Below are 23,770 nucleotides of genomic sequence, written 5' to 3'. Positions count from 1 at the left end.
CCAGCTTCGGAAACTATTGAAGACATATGAACCCAAGAGAGAAAAGTCTCCTGCAATGAACAAGATTTAAGAAGAATGCTGGTCCCCAATGAAAAGCAAAACTACCTACAATCAAGGACCCTACAGCGAGCTCAAAGCACAGTAAAAAAAACTCTCTTCAAAGATTGCCTCAAACCTCTCCATTTTATTTTTCTTCTCTTTTCTGTCTCTGTTTGCATGTGCGTATCATGTATGCATGCTAGCGTGGGGTGCGATGTGTATCCGTAGGCGTTAACCGAATTAGAGTTTAAGTTTAAGGTTTAATAAATGTCACTTTTCTTTAAACCTAAGAAAACCTGGTATGCTCATTTCTTTGCCTTATAATTGGAAAGCTGTAAACAAGGATTCACAAAGGGGAAGCTCAAAGCTCAAATTAAACCCTGTTACAATAAGTCCAGGTGAAGACAGTAAAAGACCCCTAGACACGTTTCTCACCTGGTCGTAACAGGAAAGGTTTAGGAAGGGTACTGCAATAATCATACATAATTTTACTCTTAATAAAGGTTGGACTAATCAAATTGGCAAAGGTATCCTGGAGGATGAGTTCATAGAGTGTATTAGGGACAGTTTCTTTGAATAATATGTTCTGGAACGAACCCAGGAGCAGCCTATTTTGGACCTGGTAATGTGTAATGAGACAGGATTAATAAATGACTTCATTGGCAAGAGTGAGCATAACATGATAGAATTTCACATTCAGTTTGAGGGTGAGAAGTTTGGGTCTGAAACTAGTGTCATAAACTTTAAATAAAGGAAATTACGAGGGTATGAAGACAGAGTTGACTAAAGTGGACTGGTAAAATAAGTTAAAATGTCAGACAGTAGAGAAGCAGTGGCAGACATTTAAGGAGATGTTTCATAACTCAACAAAAATATATTCCATTGAGAAAGAAAGACTCAATGAGAAGGATGCACAATGCATGGCTAACTAAGGAAGTTAAGGATGGTGTCAAATTGAAAGAAAAGGCATACAATACTACAAAGATTAGTGGTAAGGCAGAAGATTGGGAACATTTTAGAAACCAGCAGAGGATGACTTAAAAAAAGAGGGAGAAATTAGAGTATGAGAGTAAACTAGCAAGAAATATAAAAACAGTATAAAGACAGTAAAAGCTTCTACAAGTATAAAAAGTAAGAGAGTGTTTAAAGTAGGAGTTGGTCCCTTAGAGGATGAGACTTGGGAATTAATAATGGGAAACAAGGAAATTACTTTGAACAAGTATTTTGTATCTGTCTCCACAGAAGACACAAAAAGCATCCCAAGAATAGCAAAAAATCAAGAGTCAAAACTTAAAACAATCCCTATCACTGGAGAAAAAGTACTAGGAAAACTAGTGGGACTAAAGGCTGACAAGTCCCCGGGACCTGATGTCTTAAAAGAAGTGGCTGCAGAGATAGTGAATGCATTGGTTGTAATCTTCCAAAATTCCCTATACTTTGGAAAGGTCTCAGCGGATTAGAAAACTGCAAATGCAAAACCTTTACTCAAGAAAGGGATTGTGGGGGATGGGGGGGAGCGATGGTTCGACAGAAAGCGGGAAGCTATAGGCCAGTTAGCCTAACATGTCATTGGGGAAATGCTAGAATCCATTATTAAGAAAGTAGTAGCAGGACATTTAGACTATCATAATGCAATCAGGTAGAGTCAACATGGTTTTATGAAAGGGAAATCGTGTTTGACAAATTTATTTGAGTTCTTTGATTTTGTAACAAGTGGGGTGAATAAAGGGGAACCAGTAATTGTAATGTATTTGGATTTCCAAAAGGTATTCGACAAGGTGCCACATAAAAGTTTACTACATAAGATAAGAGCTCATGGCGTTAGGGGTGATATACTAGCACAGATAAAGGATTGGCTAATTAACAGGAAACAGAGAGTTGGGATAAATAGGGCATTTTCAGGTTGGCAAACTGTAACTGGTGGAGCATCACAGGGATCAATGCTAGGGCCTCAACTATTTACGATTTATATTAGTGACTTGGGTGAAGGGACCGAGTGTATTGTCGCCAAATTTGCAGACGATCGAAGGATAGGTAGGAAAGCAATAAAAAAACTGTGCTGGAAATACTCAGCAGGTCTGGCAGCATCTGTGGAGAGAGAAACACAGGTTTGTGAGTTTTTATCAGAACTGGAAAAGGTTAGAAATATAATAGGCTTTGAGCAATTGAAAGGGGAGAAGGGGCGAAGAAGAACAAAAGGGAAGGTGTGTGATAGGACAGAGGGCAGGAGAGATTAATAGACAGATGTCATGAAATAAAAGGCAAAGGGAGTGCTAATAGTTGTAGTAAAAGGCAAAGCATTGTTTTTCAAATTTTTGCTTTCAGAAGAGCTGTTCATTATTCTGCCATTAACACTCGCTTTGTCTTTTACGACAACTATTACCACTCCTTTGCCTTTTGTTCCAATTACATCTCTATCATTTAGTCTCTCCCGCCTCAGTCCTCTCACACAACTTCCCTTTTGTTCTTCTTCCCCTTGCCTCCCCCCTTTCACTTGCTGAAAGCCTATTATATTTCTAACCTTTGCCAGTTCCAATGAAAAGGTCACAGCTGAAACCTTAACTGTTTTTCTCTCTCCACAGATGCTGCCAGATCTGCTAAGTATTTCCAGCACTTTCTGTTTTTATTTCAGATTTCCAGCATCTGCAGTATTTTGCTTTTATTTTAGGTTGGAAAGTAAGTTTTGAGGAGGACAAGTGTCTGCAAAAAGGTATAGATAGGTTAAATGAGTGGGCAAAAAATTGGCAGATGGAGTATAAGAGGGAAAATGTGAGGTTGCCCACTTTGGCAGGAAGAATAGAAAAGCAGAATATTATTTACATGGAGAGAGACTGCAGAATGCTGCGGTACCGAGGGATCTTAGTGACCCAGTACATGAATCACAAAATGTCAGCATGCAGGTATAGCAGGTAATTGTGAAGGCAAATGGAATGTTGGCCTTTATTGCAAGGGGGATGGAGTATAAACATAGGAAAGTCTTGCTACAACTGTGCAGGGCATTGGTGAGCCCACACCTGCAGTACTGTGTACAATTTTGGTCTCCTTACGTAAGGAGGACTATACTTACATTGTAAGAGTTCAGAGAAGGTTCACTAGGCTGATTCCTGGGATGAAGGGGTTGTCTTATGAGGAAAGGTTGGGCCTATACACACTGACATTTAGAAGAATGAGAAGTGTTCTTATTGAAACATATAGGAATCTGAAGGGGCTTGGCAGGGTAGATACTGAGAGGATGTTTCCCCTTGTGGGGGAATCAAGAACTAGGGGGCACAGTTTCAAAATAAGGGGTCTCCCTTTTAAGATGGAGATGAGGAGGAATTTCTTCTCTCAGAGGGTCATTACTCTTTGGAAGGATTCTCTTCCCCAGAGAGCAGTGCAGGCCGGGTCATTGAATATATTTAAGGCTGAGTTAGACAGATTTTTGATATAAAAAGGGAGTCAAGGGTTATGGGGGGCAGATAGGAAAGTGGAGTTAAGGCCACAATCAGATCAGTCATGATCTTATTGAATAGTGGAGCAGGCTGAGGGGCCAAATGGCCTCCTCCTGCTTCTATTTCTTATGTTTTGTAAATTTTTCCTGTAGCTTTTCTTAAAAATAATTGTGAAAGATAAATGAGCAAAAACCTAGAAGCTGAAGAAAACTATCCTAGCAGTCTGACCAAATGTTGAAGCATTCTGGAAAATTTAGTACACTGCACCAACTCAACCCTCAGCTAACCAAGTCATAGCAAAAAAAATCAAGTCAAAATCCAACCATTTGAGAGAGGCTTAAGCCTTCAAGTAAAAATTTTAATGATGGCATTAAAAGAGACAGAAAAACTCAATGGTAAACTGAACCATTATTCTGAAATATGTAATTATTTTAAATTTTATCCTGTTTAAAGCCATATTATGGGCGGTAGACATTTTAATTACTGATGAAAAGAAATGTCAGAATAAATTTTTTCAGAAAGTGGTTGAGTGATTTATGGTGTCACCGATAACAAGTGGTATAACAAGTAATTATTAAAGATCGATGTTATTTATTAATGGTAATCCCATTAGAGCATCTCCTCGTGGTCTGACAGGTAATTGTTATAAGTGTGACAGATAAATGTCGACATTTTAACATTGGAATTCCAATTAGAAATGTTTAACATTTTACAATGTTAAATCATGACATGAGAAGTACGATTTGTAAACAGGAACTGCATGCCCTATACAAAACTTTTAATAATGAGATCTGTTTAAAGTCAACATATACACTTCCAGGATCCTACTTCTGTGACTCCAATGAGCCTAGGAACTCTTTTTTTATGTATGAAATTTAACACCTACATTTACATACATAAGAATTAAGAGCAGGAGTAGACCACTTGAACCTGCTCCGCCACTCAGCAAGATCATGGCTGATCTGATTGTAAACTTGATTCCACATTTCTGCCTACCTCTGATAACCTTTCACTCCCATGCTCATCAAGAATCTATCTATCTTATCTATCTAATGGAGCTGTATAAAACGTTAGTTAGGCCACAGCTGGAGTACTGTGCACAGTTCTGCTCACACACTATAGGAAGGATGTGATTGCACTGGAGAGGGTGCAAAGGAGATTCACCAGGACGCTGCCTGGGCTGGAGCATTTCAGCAATGAAGAAAGACTGGATAGGCTAGGGTTGGTTTTCTTGGAGCAGAGAAGGCTGAGGGGGGACCTGATCGAGGTATACAAAATTATGAGAGACATTGATAGGATAGATAGGAAGAAACCTTTTCCCTTAGTGGAGGGGTCAATAACCAGGGGGCATAGATTTAAGGTAAGGGGCAGGAGTTTTAGAGGGGATTTGAGGAACAATTTTCACCCAGAGGGTGGTTGGAATCTGGAGCACACTGCCTGAAGGGGTGGTAGAGGCAGGAACCCTCACAACATTTAAGAAGTATTTAGATGAGCACTTGAAATGCCATAGCATACAAGGCTACGGGCCAAGTGCTGGAAAATGGGATTAGAATAGATCGTTGCTTAATGGCCAGCACAGACATGATGGGCCAAAGGGCCTGTTTCTGTGCTATATAACTGTATGACGCTACGACTCTACCTCTGCCTTAAAAATATTCAAAGACTGTTTCCGCTGCCTTTTGAGGAAGAGAGTTACAAAGACTCACGAACCTCTGGGAGAAAACATTTCTCCTCATCTCTGTCTTAAATGGGTGACCCCTTATTTTTTTAACAGTGACCCCTAGTTCTAGATTCTCCCACAAAGGGAAACATCCTTTCCACATCCATCCCGTCAAGACTCCTCAGGATCTTATATGTTTCAATCAAGTCGCCTCTTACTCTCCTAAACTCCAGTAGATACAAGCCTAGCCTGTCCAACCTTTCCTCATAAGACAACCTGCCCATTCCAGGTATTAGTCTAGTAAACCTTCTCTGAACTGCTTCCAATGCATGTACATCCTTCCTTAAATAGTGAGACCAATACTGTACACAGTATTCCAGATCTCACCAATGCCCTGTATAACTGAAGCATCACCTCCCTACTTTGATATTCAATTCCCCTCACAATAAACGATAACATTCTATTAGCTTTCCTAATTACTGCTGAACCTGCATACTAACCTTTTGCGATTCATATATTTATGTAATTCTAATTATATCTAATATTAATTCAAAAATAAAACAAAAAAGGATACTTGGTATTCAGTGGGTTAATCTGGATCATTTCACTTTGTAGGACTATGGTAAAATTCCAGATTATCTAATTAAGCGGACTGAAGAGGAGAAGAAAGCACAGGAAGAATATGATGCCTATGTAAAGGAGCGTATACGGCAAGGTTCTATGAAAATGTTGACTGAAGATGAACGAAACAATGTGTTATTGGTTAGCACTGATTATCTACTTCCATAATATTTTTTATAAAGTTATATAACTGGCTGAGATTCCAAAGCAGAGTGGGGAACATAGAAAAACGAATAGATCATTCAGCCCATCGAGCCTGTTTGACCATTCTGTTATATCAATGGCTCCCCCACTACAGTTCATACTGGTTGTCTTCTCCATCTCCCATGTGAATTCAAGATAGCACTCTTCTCCCCTGCTCCTCAATTCACGCTGGCAGTAGTCTCCTCCTCCTTCCCAGTTTATGTTGGCATTCATTTTGGTGTCTGGCATCACTTGACTCCAGCACACTCCTACCTTTCCCAGATCATACTTTCATTTCTTACTCTTCCCCATTCACATTGGCACTTGCAGCTCATGTTGGAATTCTTCTTTCCTTCATTCCTTGCTACCTGGCATGCAATTCACACTGAAACTTTTCACAGCTCCTTCATTTTTCATTGGCATTTTCTTTTCTGCCCCTTCTGCTTTGGCACTACTCTCCAACTTTATCTCCTACTCCTCAGAGGAGTGAGATACTAATGTGGGTAAATTCTCATGATGTCAACAATTCTCCATCTCAGTAACAACAGCATTAGATGTTCGACAGCAAGAGGGGATTAGAGCAGGAGTGTGGTGGGAGCAGCTATTCATTTTCTGTACCCCAGGAAATTAAAAAGTTTGGGTACACACACCAATTAGTAATTATACCTAAATCTAACAGCAACTAATAACTATGTGGAATAGAACAATCTGAACTTTTTCTTATCTTTAAAGAGGAGTCAAATAGGATAAAGTTTGGATTTTGAAGCCATCTGAGTTTCCTTTTTTAAAAAAAGGAAGTAATTTTTTTTGTTTGCTTATTCTGTGCTGAATAGTTTTCTCTGGTCTGTAAACTTTTAGGATTCTATACAGGAGTGAGTTGGATTAGTTTTGGATTGCCCTAGCAAAGAGCCAGCATATACAATAGAGAGAATGGTCTTCTTTTGTGGTTCTGCACTTCTACCCTTATAAAAATGAAAGGAAAAAACAACAGAATTTGACTACCTTATCCATAAATTTTAGTTTTGCATAAACTTTATGGAAATAATTCCCAAATAGCAGTTTCAAGTTTTGAAATTCAAATGAATATCAATACAAAAGCAAAATACAGTGGATGCTGGAAATCTGAAATAAAAACAGCAAACACTGGAAATATTCAGCAGATTTGGCAGCATCTGTGGAGAGAGAAACAGAGTTAACATTTCAGGGCAGTGACCTTTCATCAGAACTGGGAAAAGTTAGAAATGTCATAGATTTTGAGCAAATGAAAGGGGGGGAGGGGAGGGGAGGGAAAGGGAAGGTCAGTGATGGGGTAGAATTTTTCTTTTTCTTTTCAGTAGATGCATTGACTAGTTCAGTCAGATATATCAACCAAGTTTAACATTTGCATCTTTTTAGCATCACCATAAACCACTCTCCTTAACAGAATGCTTTAAAGAGTCATGCCCTATTAGTCCTGCTCTTAAAGGAGAGTAAACTCAGAACTTTTTATTTTGATTACCAATTGACATTAAGGTAACTTAAGTAATATTGTTTAAATTGAAAACTGAGCTACATAGTATTGACCTACTTGCTGTTCTATTTCTGGTAACCTTTCAGGGACTAAAGCAGAACTGGGCAGAGCTGAATCATGCATATCAAAGTCTTTCCATTTTGATAGATACTGAATCCAAGAAACTCCACAAGGAAGCACTTGAGACCAAAATGAAAAAACTAGAACAGGACATTGACCTGATTGAGAAACATAAATTTATCTACATTCCACGAAACTAAAGACCATCATAACCTTTCTTTTTCAATCATAATTTTATTATGTATGTGCTTTGGAAAAAGTAAAGTGTTTTATTATGCAAATCTTGTTACATTTTTAATCCTAGAAGTATTTCCCAAATAAAATATCTACAAATGCCGTACTTATGCAGTATGTAAGCATAAAAATGAAGAAATTGTTATGTGACAAATGAACCACAAGTTACAATTTAAATGCATTATTATCCTTTTATTTCATTTGACAAGGAATTGTTATAAATGACAAAATTGATATTTTGTATTGTACAAAAATGTTAAATAGTCATATTCTTTATCAATAACAATGGTTTATTCTGAGAAACTGTCACTAGTTTTGCATTGAAAGAAACAAGTTTTGGCATGGCATACTCAAGTGATTGAAGGTTTGCACTACCAAAGTCACTGCCTCATTAATAAAGGGAAAAGGGTTGAATGATAAGAGTGTGTTATGTAATAGAGGAAGTTAACTTGGTATTGGCCATTCAAAGGAACTTATTGGAAAAGATCACAAAAGTAAGGCAAGAATAGTGCTACAAAATTGCAGCACAGGGCATAATGGGCATGCTAAGAATATTGAACTTGCACAGACAAATGTCAAAAAGATATAGAAAGGAGTTCATGACAATTCTATTACACATGCCATGATAGCAAACAGAACATTCTGCAGGAAATAATTTTGCTGAATCAGATTGGGTTGTCTTAGTCCACATAGTTCTTGCGTTTAAAGGTAAAACGTACACATAGTAGGAAGGTTTGGAGTGAAATAGCTGGAGAATATGAAAAGAGAATTGTGAATTTATTTGCAAAGCACAAAATTCCCCAAAAAACTTGATAATTCTTCCCAACATATGTTAGAGGCAACACTTTTGAGACTCGCCAAGGACTCAGGTGGGTTGGAGGCAACAGCATCAGTGGCAATTACATCCAGAGCTTGTGAAGAATGCTGAAGAACCTAATACATGCTGGGTGTTAGCTGTGGCTTAGTGTGTAGCATTCTCACCTCAGTTAGAAGGTTCAAGCTCTGCTCTAGAGACTTCAGTACAAAATCTAGGCTGACAATTCGGTTTAAGAAATAGAAGCTGGAGTAGGCCATTTGACCCTTTAAGTCTGCTCTGCCATTCCACAAGATCATGGCTGATCTTCAACCTCAACTCCACCTACCTGCACTATCCCCATATCCTTTAATTCCCTGAGTACCCAAAAATCTATCAACCTCTGTCTTGAATATATTTAATGACAGGTCTCTGGGGTGGGGAATTCCAAAGATTCACAACCCTTTCAGCAAAGAAATTATTCCTCATCTCTGTCGTAAATGGCTGACCCCCTTATTCTGAGATTGTGATCTTGCGTTCTAGATTCCCTAGCCAGGGGGTGCATTTTCACAGCATCTACTGTGTCAAGTCCCTTAAAAATTTTATATGTTTCATTTCTATCACCTCTCATTCTTCTGAACTCCAAAGAATATAGACCTGGTCTAATCAATCTCTCTTTATAGAATAATCCCTTCATCCCAAGAACTAGTCTGGTGAACCTTCACTGAACTCCCTCTAGGACAAGTATGACCTTCGTTAGGTAAGGAAATACAAATTGCACACAGTACTCAAGGTATGGCCTCACCAATGTCCTGTATTGTAGTAAGACTACCCTTATACTCCAATCCCTTTATGTCAAATGCTAACATATGGAATTCCTGATTGCTTGCTGTACCTGCATATTAACTTTCTGTGATTCATGTACAAAGACACCCAGGTCCCTCTGAATATAAACATTTCCCAGTCTTTCACTATTCAAACAATATTCTGCTTTTTAAAATTTTTCCTGCAAAGTGGATAACTTCTCTCTTCGCCACATTGTATTTCATCTGCCACGTTCTTGCTCACTCGTTCAATCCCTCTGTAGCCTCTTTGCATCCTGCTCACTGCTTATTTCCCCATGTCAGCTGTGGCCCAGTTGGTAGCACTCTCACCTCTCAATCACAAGGTTCTGAGTTTAGGTCCCGCAAAAATCAAGGCTGACACTCTAGTACAGCACTGAGGGAGCGCTGCATTATTGGAGGTGCTGTCTTTTGGATGTGGTGTTAAATTGAGGCCCATCTGCCTGCTTGGGTTGATGGAAAAGATCCTATGGCACTATTTCAAAGAAGAGCTGGGGAGTTATCCCCAGTATCCTGCCCAATATTTATCCCTCAATCAACATCACAAAAATAGATTATCTGCTCATTATCACATTGCTGTTTGTGGGAGTTTGCTGTGTGCAGGTTGGGTGCAGTGTTTTCTATATTATGTGATGACACTCATAACAGTACTTCCTTGTCTGTAAAGTGCTTTGTGACATCTGGTGGTCATGAAAGGTGCTATATAAATGCAAGTTTTTCTTTCTAACTTTGTATCGTCAGTAAACACGGATACATTACCCTCAGTAACCTCATCTAAGTTATTAATACAGATTGTAAATAGATGAGACGCAAGTACTGATCCTTGCGGCACTCCGTTAGTTACAGCCGCCAACCAGAAAATGTCCTGTTTATTCCTACGTTCTGTTTTCTGTCCATTAACCAATCCTCAATTCATCCTAATACATTGTCCCAATGCATGATTCCTAATTTGTGTATCAGCTTATCAAATGCTTTTAGAAAATCCAAATACACTACATCTATTGGTTTCCTCCTTATGCATCTTACTAGCTACATCCCCAAAAACTCTGACAGATTTGTTAAATGCAATTTTCCTTTCATAAATCCACGTTGGCTCCTCTTAATCATATTATAATTTTCTAAGTGCTCTGTTACCTCACCCCTAATAATAGATTCTAGCATTTTGCCTACTACTGACGTTAGGCTAACTGGCCTATAGTTTCTCCATTTTCTCTTTTCCTCCTTTTTTAAATAGCGGAGCTATGTTTGCTACCTTCCAATCCTTGGAAACTGTTCTAGAATCAAAGGAATTCTGGAAGATCAAAACCAATGCATCCACTACCTCTGCAGCTTCCTCATTTAAAACCCTAGGTTGCAGGTCGTCGAGTCCAGGTGATTTGTCACTACTTAGTCCCATTAAGTTCTCCGGTACTATTTCTTTACTTAGACTGATTTCTTTAAGTTCCTCATTCTTTCTAGACACTTGGTTCCCTATTATTTCCAGAATGTAAGTTGTGTCTTCAATGGTGAAGTTAGGTATAAAGTATTTATTTAACATTTGTTTAGCAGTATTTGTTTAATGGCAACATCATCTGAAAGCATAGCTCTACCTCACCAACAGGAGTAAGAGGCGACTTGATTGAAACATATAAGATTCTGAGGGGTCTTGACAGGGTGGATGTGGAAAGGACGTTTCCCCTTGTGGGAGAATCTAGCACTATGGGTCATGGTTTAAAAATAAGGGGTCGCCCATTTAAGACAGAAATGAGGAGAATTTTTTTTCTCAGAGGGTCGTGAGTATTTGGAACTCTCTTCCTCAAAAGGCAGTGGAAGCAGAGTCTTTAAATATGTTTAAGATAGAGGTGGACTGATTCTTGATAAGCAAGGGGGTGAAAGGTTATTGGGAGTAGGTGGGAATGTGGAGTTGAGGTTACAATCAGATCAACTATGATCTTATTGAATGGCGGAGCAGGCACGAGGGGCCGAGTAGTCTATCTGGCTCCTAATTCGTATGTTCTTATAACACCTCCTCAACTCTCCACTGTTGCCAAATTATCAAAGTGCTTATCCGATGAGCAGCAATTTGCTCCGATTAAATATTGGGAAGGCTGAAGCCATTGTTTTTGGTCCCTGCTCCAAACTCCATTCCCGAGCTACCAATTCCATCCCTTTCCCTAGTAACTGAAATTAAACCACACTATTCGCAAACTTGGTGTCATAGTTGACCCCGAGATGAACGTCTGACCACATATTCATGCCATCACTAAGGCCACCTATTTACACCTCGATAACATCGCCTGACTTCGCCCCTGCCTCAGGTCTTCTGCTGCTGAAACCCTCATTCATGCTCTTGTTACCTCCAGACTTGATTATGCCAACGCACTTAAGGCTGGTCTCCCACATTCTACCCTCTGTAAGCTTGAGGCCATCCAAAATTCTGCTGCCCATGTCCCAACTCGCACCAAGTACCTTTCACCTCTCACTGACCCACATTGGCTCCCACTCAAGCAATGTCTTGATTTTAAATTTCTCATCCTTACTTTCAAATCCCTCCATAGCCTCAGCTCTCCCTATCTCTGTAATCTCCTCCAGCCCCACAACTCTCCGAGATAGCTGCGCTCAGCTAATTCTGGCCTTTTGAACATACCCGATTTTAATTGCTCCACCATTGTTGGCTATGCCTTCAGTTACCTAAGCTCTGAAATTTCCTACATACACCTCTCTTGCCGCTCTGCCTCACTTTACTCCTTTCAGACACTTATTTATTTTTTATTTATTTTATTTTATTTAGAGATACAGCACTGAAACAGGCCCTTCGGCCCACCGAGTCTGTGCCAACCATCAACCACCCATTTATACTAATCCTACATTAATTCCATATTCCTACCACTTCTTAAAACCTGCCTCTTTGATCTAGCTTTTTGTCATCTGACTGAATGGGGGGAATTTTATGCTCTCCCTTGCAGCGGGTTTGGAGGCAGGGAGAGCATCAAATCGGGTGGGATGGTGGGGGGAGGGGGGAGTTCCCGCCACCATCCCATCTTTGCCAAGGTGGGAAGGCTTGTGAAGGACCTTCCTTTCCCACTGCCAATTAAAGCCCTTAACTGGGCAATTAACCCCCAATTAAGGGCCTCTTCCCACCTCAGCCACAATTAGCCATGCAGCAGGCGGCCCTGTCACCACACAGGAAGCACGGCACGAAAAGCCATGCAAACTGCTTCCTGGCTCCGGGGATGAGGGGTTGGGGGTGGTGTTACTCATTCAAAGGCACTTAGTCCCTGAACAAGGGACCTGGCATCGGGAAGGGGGAGCCCGCTGAGAGCCACTCCCGTGCCCTTGCTGACGAACCACTCCCCCACCCTCCCCTGTGACCCCCAACCCATGAGACCCCTCCCACTCTGACCTACCTGAGGCCTGGCTCCAGCGACGCTCCTCGGCCTCCTCTATGGTTACCTCCAGCAGCAGCCACCATCTCTGCAGTGGCGCTACAGCTTCTCGCCTCTGATTGGCTGGCAGCTCTCCAAGGGCGGGACTTATGGCAATGGGGTCCTAGATCCTGTGGAAGGCCCGCCACTGTCCACTTAAGTGTCTGATTGGCACTAAATCTGGCGGGCCTTCCAGAAAAGAGGCGATGCAGGGATCGCGGCATCTGTTTCTCCAGATGTTGAGACTTCCGCCGCCAGAATAAAATTTCCCCCAATATCTCCTTGTATGGTGTGGTGCCATACTTTATTTTATAATGCTCCTGTGAAGTGCCTTGGGACTTTTTATCATGATAAGGGCACTATATAAATATAAGTTGTTCAATTTCTCTGCCATTTCCTTATTTTCCACTATAATTTCACCTGTCTCTTCCTCTAATGGGCCCACATTTACTTTCACTAAACTCTTCCAAATTTACATACTTAAGAGATGTTTACAAAGTGTTTTTGTGTCTCTTGCTAGTCTAGTCTCATATTCTCTTTTTTCTTTCCTTATCAATTTCTTGCTCCTCCTTTGCTGAATTCTAAAATCTTCCCAATCCTCGGGCTAACAAACTCCTTTTGTTAGCCATGGTTGGACCGCTTATTTTGCGCATCCTTTGTGCCTTAAAGGAATGTATATTTGTTGACAATTCTGTATTAATTCTTTAAATACTTGCCACAATATAGTGCTGAGGGAGTGCTGCATTATCAGAGATACTATCCTTTGGCTGAGAGGTTAAGCTGAAGCTCCATCTGAATGTAAAAGATCTCACAGCACTATTAGAAGAGAAGTGGGGAGTTCTTCCTCGATGTCCGGACCAACATTTATCCCCCATCAACATCATTAAAAAAACATATCAACCAGTCATTATCACATCGCTATTTGTAGGACCCTGTCATGCACAATTTTGGCTGCTGCATTTCCTGCATTACAATGATGACAACAATTCAAAAGTACCTCATTGGCTGTAAAGTGCTTTGGAACATCATGAGTTCATGAAAGGTGCTATATAAATTTGAGTCTTTATTTTATATGAAAGCTGACCCCATATCTAAAAATTCTGTCACTAAGGGGTAGATTGGAAAAAGAAGGGCTGAAGATGAAACCTTGAGGCATAACTGCAGTGGCCATGCAGGAGTGGGAGATAAAAATGTGAGAAATCACTGTCATCATTGGGACAGGTAAGAATGGAGTCAAACAACTGTACCATGGAGATGGAGCACAGAGGAATAATGATGGAAAGGGGAGGATTAGTAAATTGTGTCAAACACTGCAGAGAGGCTCAGGAGGACAAGGTGTGATAATGCAGCACTTTAGTTGATATTGTTGCTCAATAATCAGATCCAAAGATTTTTCCTTTGCTAATGGGCATCAATCCAGTCTATATAAATCTCATTTGTCATATATCAGTGTGAATTGCCTTGCATTTCAGCCATTCCTTTCCCTATGTCCCTTTGCACTTAATTTCTCCAAGTTCTGCAGCAGGTAGGGCAGATGATCCTGCCTTCAATAATTTTGCTTCTAAGGTGTACTCAGAGGTACTGAACTGCTCTCTGGGCCAGTTTCTTTTCTCAAAAGAGGGATTTAGGGGTCCATGTACAGAAATCATGAAAAACTAGTGGACAGGTACAAAAAATAATTTAAAAGGATAATGGAATGTTAGACTTTACCTCAAGAGAACTGAAATATAAAGGGGTGGAAGTTATGCCACAGTACTGAAACAGCTCTTTATCAAAGTCACAAATGAGATTCTGTGTGACTGTGACAAAGGCAAACTATCCCTCCTCATCTTTCTCCACCTGCCTGCAGACCTTGACACAGTTGATCACACCATCCTTCTCCAATGCCTCTCCACTGTCGTCCAGCTGGGTGGGACTGCACTTGCCTGGTTCCATTCTTATCTAACTAATTGTAGCCAGAAAATCACCATCAGTGGCTTCTCTTTCCATTTCTGCACAATGACCTCTGATGTCCCCCGGTGACCTATCCTTGGCGCCTTCCTATTTCTCATCTGCATGCTGCTCCTCAGCAACTTCATCCACATGTCTGTTGACAACACCCAGCTTTACCTCTCCTGACCCCTTCATTATCTCTAAATTGTCAGACTGCTTATCCAACATCCAGTCCTGGATGAGCAGAAATTTCCTTCAATTAAATATTGGGAAGACTGAAATCATGGTGTTTAGACCGGCCACAAACCCCATTCCCTCGCCACTGACTCCATCCCTCTCCCTGGCAACTGTCCCAGGCAGAACCAGACAGTTCACAACTCAGTGTCTTATTTAAACCTGAGATGGGCTTTCAACCACATATCCACGCTGTCAATAAGACTGCCTATTTACACCTCTGTAACATCACCTAACTCCACCCCTACCTCTTCTGCTGCTGAAACCTTTTTTTTATGTCTAGATTTGAGTATTCTAACACACTTCTGGCTGGTCTCCCACATTCTACCCTCCATAAATTTGAGGTCATCCAAAACTCTGCTGCCCATGTCCTAACTTGCACAAAATACCATTCAACTATCACCCCTGTGCTCGCTGACCTACACTAGCTCCCAGTTAAGCAACACTTCAGTTTTAAAATTCTCATCCTTGTTTTCAAATTCCTCCATGACCTCATCCCTCCCTATCTCTGAAATCTCTTCTGGCCCGACAACCCTCCAAGAAATCTGCAATCCTTTAATTCTGGCCTCTTGAGCATCCCCGATTTTAATCTCTCCACCAGTGGCAGCCATGTCTTCAGCTGAAATTCGAAAAGCTCTCCCCCAATAAACTATTGCGACTGTCAATTGACGATTTCAAAACTGATTTTGATAGATTTTTGTTAGGTAAGGGTATTAAAGTATGTGAAACCAAGGTGAGTAGATGGAATCAAGATAAAATCAGCTATGATTAAATGAATGGCAGAAAAGGCTCAAGGGACTGAGTGGCTGACTCCTGTTCCTGTACTCCCATTTCTTGTGCTTTTTGTCCCAAATGTGTTACCTCACACTTAACAATAGTAAATTCCATCTGCCACCAATCTGTCCAATCCATTAGCCTGTTTATGTCTTCCTGAAATTTTTTAGATCGCCTCAATTTTTAACAATTACATTTATGTCATCAGCAAATAGTGTTCACTATTCCCAAGTCTGAATCATCTATGTTAACCAAGAACAAAACTGGACACAGCATGGACCATTGGGGAACACCACTTACAACCCTTCTCCAGGCTGAGTACCATGCATTTACCCAATTGTTTGTTTCCTATTCATCTACCAACTTTCTTTCCATGCTTTTACATTTCCTCTTATACTATGTGCCTGAATTTTATGGACAAGCCTCTTGTGTGACAATTTATTGAATAGCTTCTGGAAATCCATGTACAAACATATTAACATAAGAATTAGGCTCTTCAAGCCTGCTCCACATTCAATAAGATCATTACTGATCTGATTGTAACCTCAACTCCACATTTCTGCCTACCCCCGATAACCTTTCACCCCCTTGCTTATCAAGAATATATCTACCTCTGCCTTAAAAATATTCAAAGACTCTGCTTCCACTGCCTTTTGAGGAAGAGAGTTCCAAAGACTCATAACCCTCAGAGAGAAAGAAATTCTCCTCATCTCTATCTTAAATGGGTGACCCCTTATTTTTAAATAGTGTCTACCAGTTCTAGATTCTCCCACAAGGGGAAACATCCTTTCCACATTCACCCTGTCAAGACCCCTCAGAATCCTAAATGCCAATCAAGTCGCCCCTTACTCTTCCAAACTCCAGTCGATGCAAGCCTAGCCTGTCCAACCTCTCCTCATACGACAACCAACCCATTCCAGGTATTAGTCTAATAAAACTTCTATACAATAGGTCAGTTCTTCGAAAAGCTCTATTAACTTTTCCAAACACAGCTTGTCTTTAACAAATCTATGCCAAGTCCTTGATTAATCTCACATCCAAAGACTTTTTTTTAAACCACAGGATCTTTCTATCACTTGTTTCCCCTGTTACATTCGCTGTCTGTCCACATCTGGAACAGGTTCAAATGTATAAAAATTTTCTAAACATGTACATTTTCTAACTGTGTACAAACTATATCTTGAATTATGGATTTAAGAGTTTTCTCACAACTGATATTAGACTAACAGGTCTATGGGGAAGATGGTAGCATAGTGCTAATTGTCACTGAACTAGTATTCCAGAGGCACACGCTAATGTTCTGGGGGCATGGGTTCAAATCTCACCACAACCGCTAGTGGAATTTAAATTTAAGTAATAAATTCAATTGATTAATGAAAAATATGGAATTGTACGCTAGTCTTAGTAATGGTGCCATGAAACTATCATCAATTATCGGAAAAACCCATCTGGTTCACTCATGTCCTTTAGGGATGGAAATCTGCCGTCTTTACCTGGTCTGGCCGACATGTGACTCCAGCCCCACAGCAATGTGGTTGACTCTTCATTGGCCTCTGAAATGGCCTAACAAGCCACTCAGTTGTCAACGGCAATTAGGAATGGGCAACAAATGCTGGACTAGCCAGTGATGCCCACATTCCATGACAGAATAAAAAAAGTTGTCTGGTTTATCATTTTAAAGTAATGAAGAAATACAAAATAACCTTTTTCTCAAAGTATCAGGGAAAGCATTGTGGTAAGTAAAAAAAAACTTTCATATCATTCAAAATAAATTTACGGAGAAGTGTAGTTCACCTCTCTGTAACATTATTTGGTGCATTACAGTAAAACATAATTACTTAGCATTCACTCCATTATATTGAAATTCTATTTGCTCTTTTGGAACTTTGTGCAACAGCAAAAGTGACGAAGGAGAGAATATATTTGGAGAATGTGATCAATTAATACATTACCAGTGTTGTAAAACTATATAATTGTTTTATATATGTTCAGAAAGATGTGTAGCTGAACTTTGAGAGGATTTATTGCTCAAAGGATCCTCCACAGAGAAATCTGCAGATTTGGTGACATTTCAACTACCAAAGAAATGGATGCTAGCTCCACAGAATGGCCTTCAGAGTACTCGAGAGAGCTCTTAATAGAGCTACAGGTGGAAGGTTGTTGATTTCTCAATATTCTAGTATGCAATATTCAATTCAGAGCCAAATAGCAAAATTGTAATGTCATTATATTACTGATCTGAGGGAATTCTCAGAGTCACTAACTTATTTATTGGAAACACAGAAACCAGTCGTACAGTGGGGACGTTACATCTGAGGATTAACCACACTATACAACACATTATTGGCTATATACTATGGGAGAACGTATGGACATTGCTATGATATTTATGCATACAACACATATAATGGGCTGAAATTTATACTCTCAGCGGTGGATGTAAACAAAGCGGGCTGCACTTCGTGGAACCACCGCGATATTAAGCGCAGCAGCTCATTTAAATGACCAGGGCGGACCACCCATCCCAATGATGTGGAGGGGGCGGGCGGTCCATCCCCGGCAATGGCATCAGCCACCTTTGCGCATGCGCTGACTCCATTTATAAAGGGCTCTAAGCCCTACATTTCAATTTAAGAATTTAAAGAGTTAGTGATTTTAAAAGAGTAAATAAATTGATCTTGACCCTCTCCCTCCCCCCCCACCCATAACCATAGGATTAATTACCTGCCCTCTCCCCCACAAAAAACATTTACCTTGTGCACCTGACCTCCACCCCCCCACAAAGTTCATAAACTTTAAACTTTACCCCTTCCCATGATCACCTACACCAATGAAATGACTCTGATGCCACTCCCCACCTCCACCCCGTACCCCACACTGAGAAACTTACCTGCTCTCCTTCCCCACCAGTGTTCCACATCGGATCCCCAGAGTGGGATCCGAAGGCGTGAGAGTGTCAGCCAACGGCACCAATATCACTCCAGGACAGATGGCGGGAGCAGGAAGGTAATTTATTCATTCTTTTAAATTATTTTACATATTTAAATTTGGCTCCCATCGCCGAGCGGCAGTGGGGGCCGCCAAAAGGCCTTGCCCCCACCAGCAATGACGGGACAGAGCTTCCCAACGTCGAGGCCCCTGGCGGGCCTCTGCCGGAGGCTTTTTCCGGCCCTCCCTGTCACAGCACCAACATCGGGGGCTCTGTAAAATTGAGCCCAATGTCACAAAAATCCAGGCTGGCATTCCAGTGCAGTACTGAGGGAGTGCTGCATTGCAAAGGTGCCATCTTTTGGATGAAATGTTAAGGCTCCGTTTGGCCTCTCAGGTGGACATAGAAGATCCCATGGCACTATTCTGAAGAGGAGCAGGGGTGTTATCCCCAGTGTCTTGGCCAATATCAGTCAACATCATAAAAACAGATTTTCTGCTTATTATCACATTGCCATTTGTGCGAGCTTGCTGTGTGCAAATGGACTGCCATATTTCCTACATTACAACAATGACTACATTTCATAAACGACTTCTTTGTAAAACCTTTTGGGATATCCTAAGGTCATGAAAGGTGCTTTATAAATGCAATTTTACCTTTCTTACAGTCATTTGGTAGTATAGAACTTGAATATTGCTGAAAACAGAGACATTTCATCAAAGCTTTTCGTCTTGTACTCATAAGGGCAATTCGCAAGAATACCAACCAACATAAGGGAAAGCAACAAATTTATACTATATGGGAAGAGACTGCTGATTGGTTGGCAAGTGGACTCTGATTGGTAGAGGTGTTGCCATGGAGAAGGCACCTGTGTATGGTGACTGACAGTTAACTGCCAAGCTTTGTTTGAAATTTAAACCAAACAGCTTGACTCTGATTGGTCAAGGCATTGCCCTCACTTATTTTGTTTAGTTGAAACAGTCACAATGTGTGTACATGTTCTTTCTGTCTGCAAAGAACAGGGCCCTGTGTATTAATATATGTAGCTTCCAGTACGTGCAAATGTGATCATTCTTTTTCTTACTTTTTATCTTTCTTTTTCAATGTAATCAGAATGGCAAATTTATGCACAATTTTTGGTCCTTCCTTCAAATTGTACCATTTTCCTGAAGTGATTCAGGATAACTACAAATATCATGACTTGCATTGATGTCCTTTCAGGCCCGCTCTGCTGTCTGCTAGATCTGTCTGCTGGAATCCAAGCTCTTAGACAAGCACCAATCTCAATGGCAGTGGCAAGAAAGTGCATCTTCCCTGTTATTGTGAAGCGGAATTGTAAAGCCTGACTTCCCCCAGCACAAACATGAGGATGCGGCACTGTGGGTCTTATTTTCCATACAGTCTGTGGCCTGGCCAGGGAAAGATGTCATATATTAACAAACTCATAAACCATAAGTTTATAAAGAACTGTACACAGTGGCCTGAATTTAGACAGGAAGATGTGGGCCCTGATGCCAGGGGCAAACCACCTCAATTGTTTGCAGGACCGCCGGCCACATTTTGGGCCCTTCTGGCACCTAATAAAAGGACGGGAGCTGCCGGCCAATTGTAGGGTCTGCAGCTCTTCAGTCTCATCAGTGCCACAGGGAGAAGGGTGGGGGCGGTGGTTGGTGAGGGTGGGGGGGGGGGGCATTGCCATGGAGGTGGCCATTGCACTGGGAGGCCCTTCCATGGGCCACAGAGAGCCCGATTAGGAGGAGTCCTCCCTGTGCCCGCAGGGAGATCGCCAAGGTTCACCAGGCAGTCTTCCCATGCAGTAGCGGGAAAAACTACCACGGGTAAAATGCCAGCAGCAGACAGAAGAGGCCCTTAGTTGACCACTTTAAGTGGCTCAATTGCCTCTGGGCAGGTCGGCCGTCCTCCACCTTCCCTGCTGCTGGTGCCATGGCGGTGGGAAGGCAATGGGCATGCTAAACACCACCCCCCTTACCTTGACGTTTTATGGCACATCCCCCATCCCCCACCTCCCAGCCAGTCTGCAGAGGGTAAAATTCTGCCCAGAAATAATCTTCCCCACTACATCTTTGCAATCATCTGCTAGTAATGAGGTCATTAATAATGCAATTCCATTTCCAACAATCTGTCAAGTGGAAGTACATTTGATTTTTTTTTTAAGTCTTTCTGAATTTCAGCAAAAAGTTAATGGAAATCAGAAGAGTACTCCTAATCTGCCAGGAGCAGTTTTCAGTGCCTGCAGGTGCAGGGAACTTTGGTTGCTCATTTCTCTGCGCCTGTAATCAAACCCGTTTCCTAGGCAACGTAACCTACAGGGACAGAAGCAATACGTTTGTTATCACATCTGTCACTGTAACCTAACCCAGAGGCAGCATTGATGAGTGCAAGTAATTGTTTACATTTTTATTTTACAAAGCACTCCGCCCTTAGAAGGGAGTAAAAATTCCTATCATTATCTTCATATAGTGTCTCTAAATGCAATACCATGTGTTCATTTAGCGTTTTAGAATTCTTTTATTTCTTGTTTTTAATATCTAAATCAATTGTGATACAATTGTGATACATCCATCCCTAACGTAAATTAAGGGCCGAATTTTCGGGCCCCGCCAGGAGAAGAAACAGGTAGATGGGGCAGAAAAATACCAATGCTGGACGGCGTGTCTGTTTTGAGACAACATTCCCGGTGCCAGCAATGTTCAGCAGGGCAGGCGGAGGCAGGGCAACGATCCTACCTGCCAATTAAAGTTGTTAAAAAGCTCATTATGAGCTCTTTAAAGGGAGAGGTTGAAATTTTCCTAGGGCACATGGATTGCTCACACTTTCTGGAGCTGACCTCCTGAAGGGAGGCAGGTCCAGAGTGGAGCCTGTCCTGGTGGCCCCAGGGAATCACCCCGGCTTCATAAGAAGGTCAGCTATGCAGCCTTTTGGAAAGAGTTGCCCTTGGCACTGTGCAGATGGTGGGGAGAGTGGGCAGTCAGTGCTCGGGCATTGAACGGAGTCATCACCCCCCTGGAATCGCAGGGCAGAAGTGCTGGCAGCAAGGCTGTCAATCACAATAGGACAGGCACCTGTCCACAAAGAGGGCTGCAACTAGCAATGGGGGACACAAATCTCAGAGTTTGGGCCCAGTGGGGATGAGGGACAACGCCCTCCGAAGGAAGGGTGGAAACCCAAGGAGCAGGAGGGCAAGGGAGAGGAAAGTGGAACGGAGGCCATACCCTCAACACAGGATCTACCATCGAAGACAAAGCTACCCAGAGATGACCGAGATCCAGTGCGGCAGGAGACTTCGACTCTCCAGGCAGATGGTCACAGAAATCCATGAGCTCGCTCCACTGGTCGACATGCCATGTCAGGTGTACTAGCTCACAGTGAATCAGTTGGTTTTTGGAAAGCAGTTAGCTTTGGGAGCAGCTGGATTCAGGAGCAGGAAGGCCATCAGGAACAAGGGCTGTTTCTGATTTGAGTAAGCCCCATGCTCAAGCTGCAAACTCCAGATTCATGAGGTGTTGAAAGAGATCTGGAGGGTTGCCTAACTGAGTGCTAAAGGGAGAATCCCCAGGAGATCTCAGGCCTCAGAAAATAGCTGAGAAACTAAGGAAAATTGAAGTGAATTGCTAAGAGCATTAGTACACTTTGGATTGGTCCCTGAAGAAGTGAATAAATCTCCAAGGGGAGACAGTGGCGTCGTGGTAATGTTGGTAGACTAGTAATCCAGAGTCCAGGCCAATGTTCTGGGGACTTGAGTTCGAATCCCACCATGGCAGATGTTGAAATTTGAATTCAATTAATAAATCTGGAATTAAAAGCTGGTCTACTGGTGATCATGAAACCACTGGCAATTGTTGTAAAAACCCATCTGGCTCACAAATGTCCTTAGACTCATAGAAAGTTTATGGCACAGAAAGAGGCCACTTGGCCCATCATGTCTGTGCCGGCTGAAAAACGATCCATCCATTCTAATCCCACCTTCCAGCATTTGGCCCGTAGCCCTGCAGATTACAGCACTTGAGGTGCATATCCAGACTCCTTTGAATGAATTGAGGATTTCTGCTTCAGACAGTGAGTTCCAGACCCCACCACCTTCTGGGTGAAAAAATTGTTCCTCACCTTCCCTCTAATCTTTCTACCAATCACTTTAAATCTATGCCCCCTAGTCCCTGACCTCTTTGCTAAGGTAAATAGGCCCTTCACCTCCACACTATCCAGGCTCCTCAAAATGTTGTACATTTCAATCAGATCTCCCCTCAGCTTTCTCTGTTCCAAGGAGAACAACCCCAGCCTATCCCGTCTTTCCTCATAGCTGCATTTTTTCTTTAAGGAAGGAAATCTGCTATCCTTACCTGGTCTGACCTACATGTGACTCCAGACCCTCAGCAATGTGGTGACTCTTAAAAATGGCCTCGCAAGCCATTCAGTTCAAGAGCAATTAGGGATGGGTAATAAATGCTGGCCTCGCCAGTGTTGCCCACATCCCACAAATGAATTTTTTTTTTAAATCCTGCAAAGTATAGGGGATGTCTTGGGTGGAAGTAAAAGTCAAACAGGGCGTGTTCTGTTCAGTTTTAGAATTTAAAGTATACGTCTTCATGTTCTGTTAAGATTTTAAGTTTAAAGAGTAAGTAATTTCAAATTGTAGTAAGTTAGTAGTGTTTTGTTTTGTTGAACTCTTGTACAGTGAATTTTTTTCGTTCAAAATGTGAAATCTTGTGGCTTAATTATTTCAGTAATAACTGGGAGTTAGAATTTCTTTTTAAAAGTTGCTGGTCTGTAATGGGATCAAAACATCCTTAAGAATGCGGAAAGGTGGAGTGTTGGCACTTTCACCAGTGACACCCCTCACTCTCAGTCGATGCTGTCCAGCCTTATAAGAGCAGATAATCTGGAATGTTGCAAAAGCTTCCGTTTTGTTAACAAAATGGGCCACTTCCACTAAGGTGATCGTGTGAAATAGCTGTTCACCTGTAGTGTCTTCACCACAATCCACCTCATCCATTTTGGTCAGACATTCCTCCATTTCATGGATGGCTCAATGCTTTTGGCAATGCCTGGAAGTGTCTCACCTCCCTTTGCCTCTGGGTGGCGTACTTCTGCAGTTTAAGTGTTGCC

General features: G+C 41.6%; 1 protein-coding gene across 9 annotated transcripts in view; it reads left to right on the top strand.

Annotated features, from left to right (window-relative positions):
- enkur (enkurin, TRPC channel interacting protein) overlaps positions 1–23,770 on the top strand; it is a 366,880-nt gene that overhangs the window by 304,561 nt on the left and 38,549 nt on the right. For 7 of the 9 annotated variants that reach the window (XM_068013868.1, XM_068013878.1, XM_068013863.1 and 4 more), the window contains exons 5-6: positions 5,746–5,892; positions 7,531–10,046. In XM_068013868.1, coding sequence (XP_067869969.1) covers positions 5,746–5,892; positions 7,531–7,704 — 321 coding nt within the window. In that variant the 3' untranslated portion in view covers positions 7,705–10,046. Of the gene's footprint in view, positions 1–5,745; positions 5,893–7,530; positions 10,047–23,770 lie in introns of those variants that run through there. The other 2 variants (XR_010969132.1, XM_068013894.1) reach the window with 1 other exon arrangement.

The sequence above is a fragment of the Heterodontus francisci genome, chromosome 2 (genome assembly GCF_036365525.1).
Source record: "Heterodontus francisci isolate sHetFra1 chromosome 2, sHetFra1.hap1, whole genome shotgun sequence".
NCBI lineage: Eukaryota > Metazoa > Chordata > Chondrichthyes > Heterodontiformes > Heterodontidae > Heterodontus > Heterodontus francisci.
The sequence above is the reverse complement of the archived record's forward strand: the minus strand, read 5'-3'. Positions and strand labels throughout refer to the sequence as shown.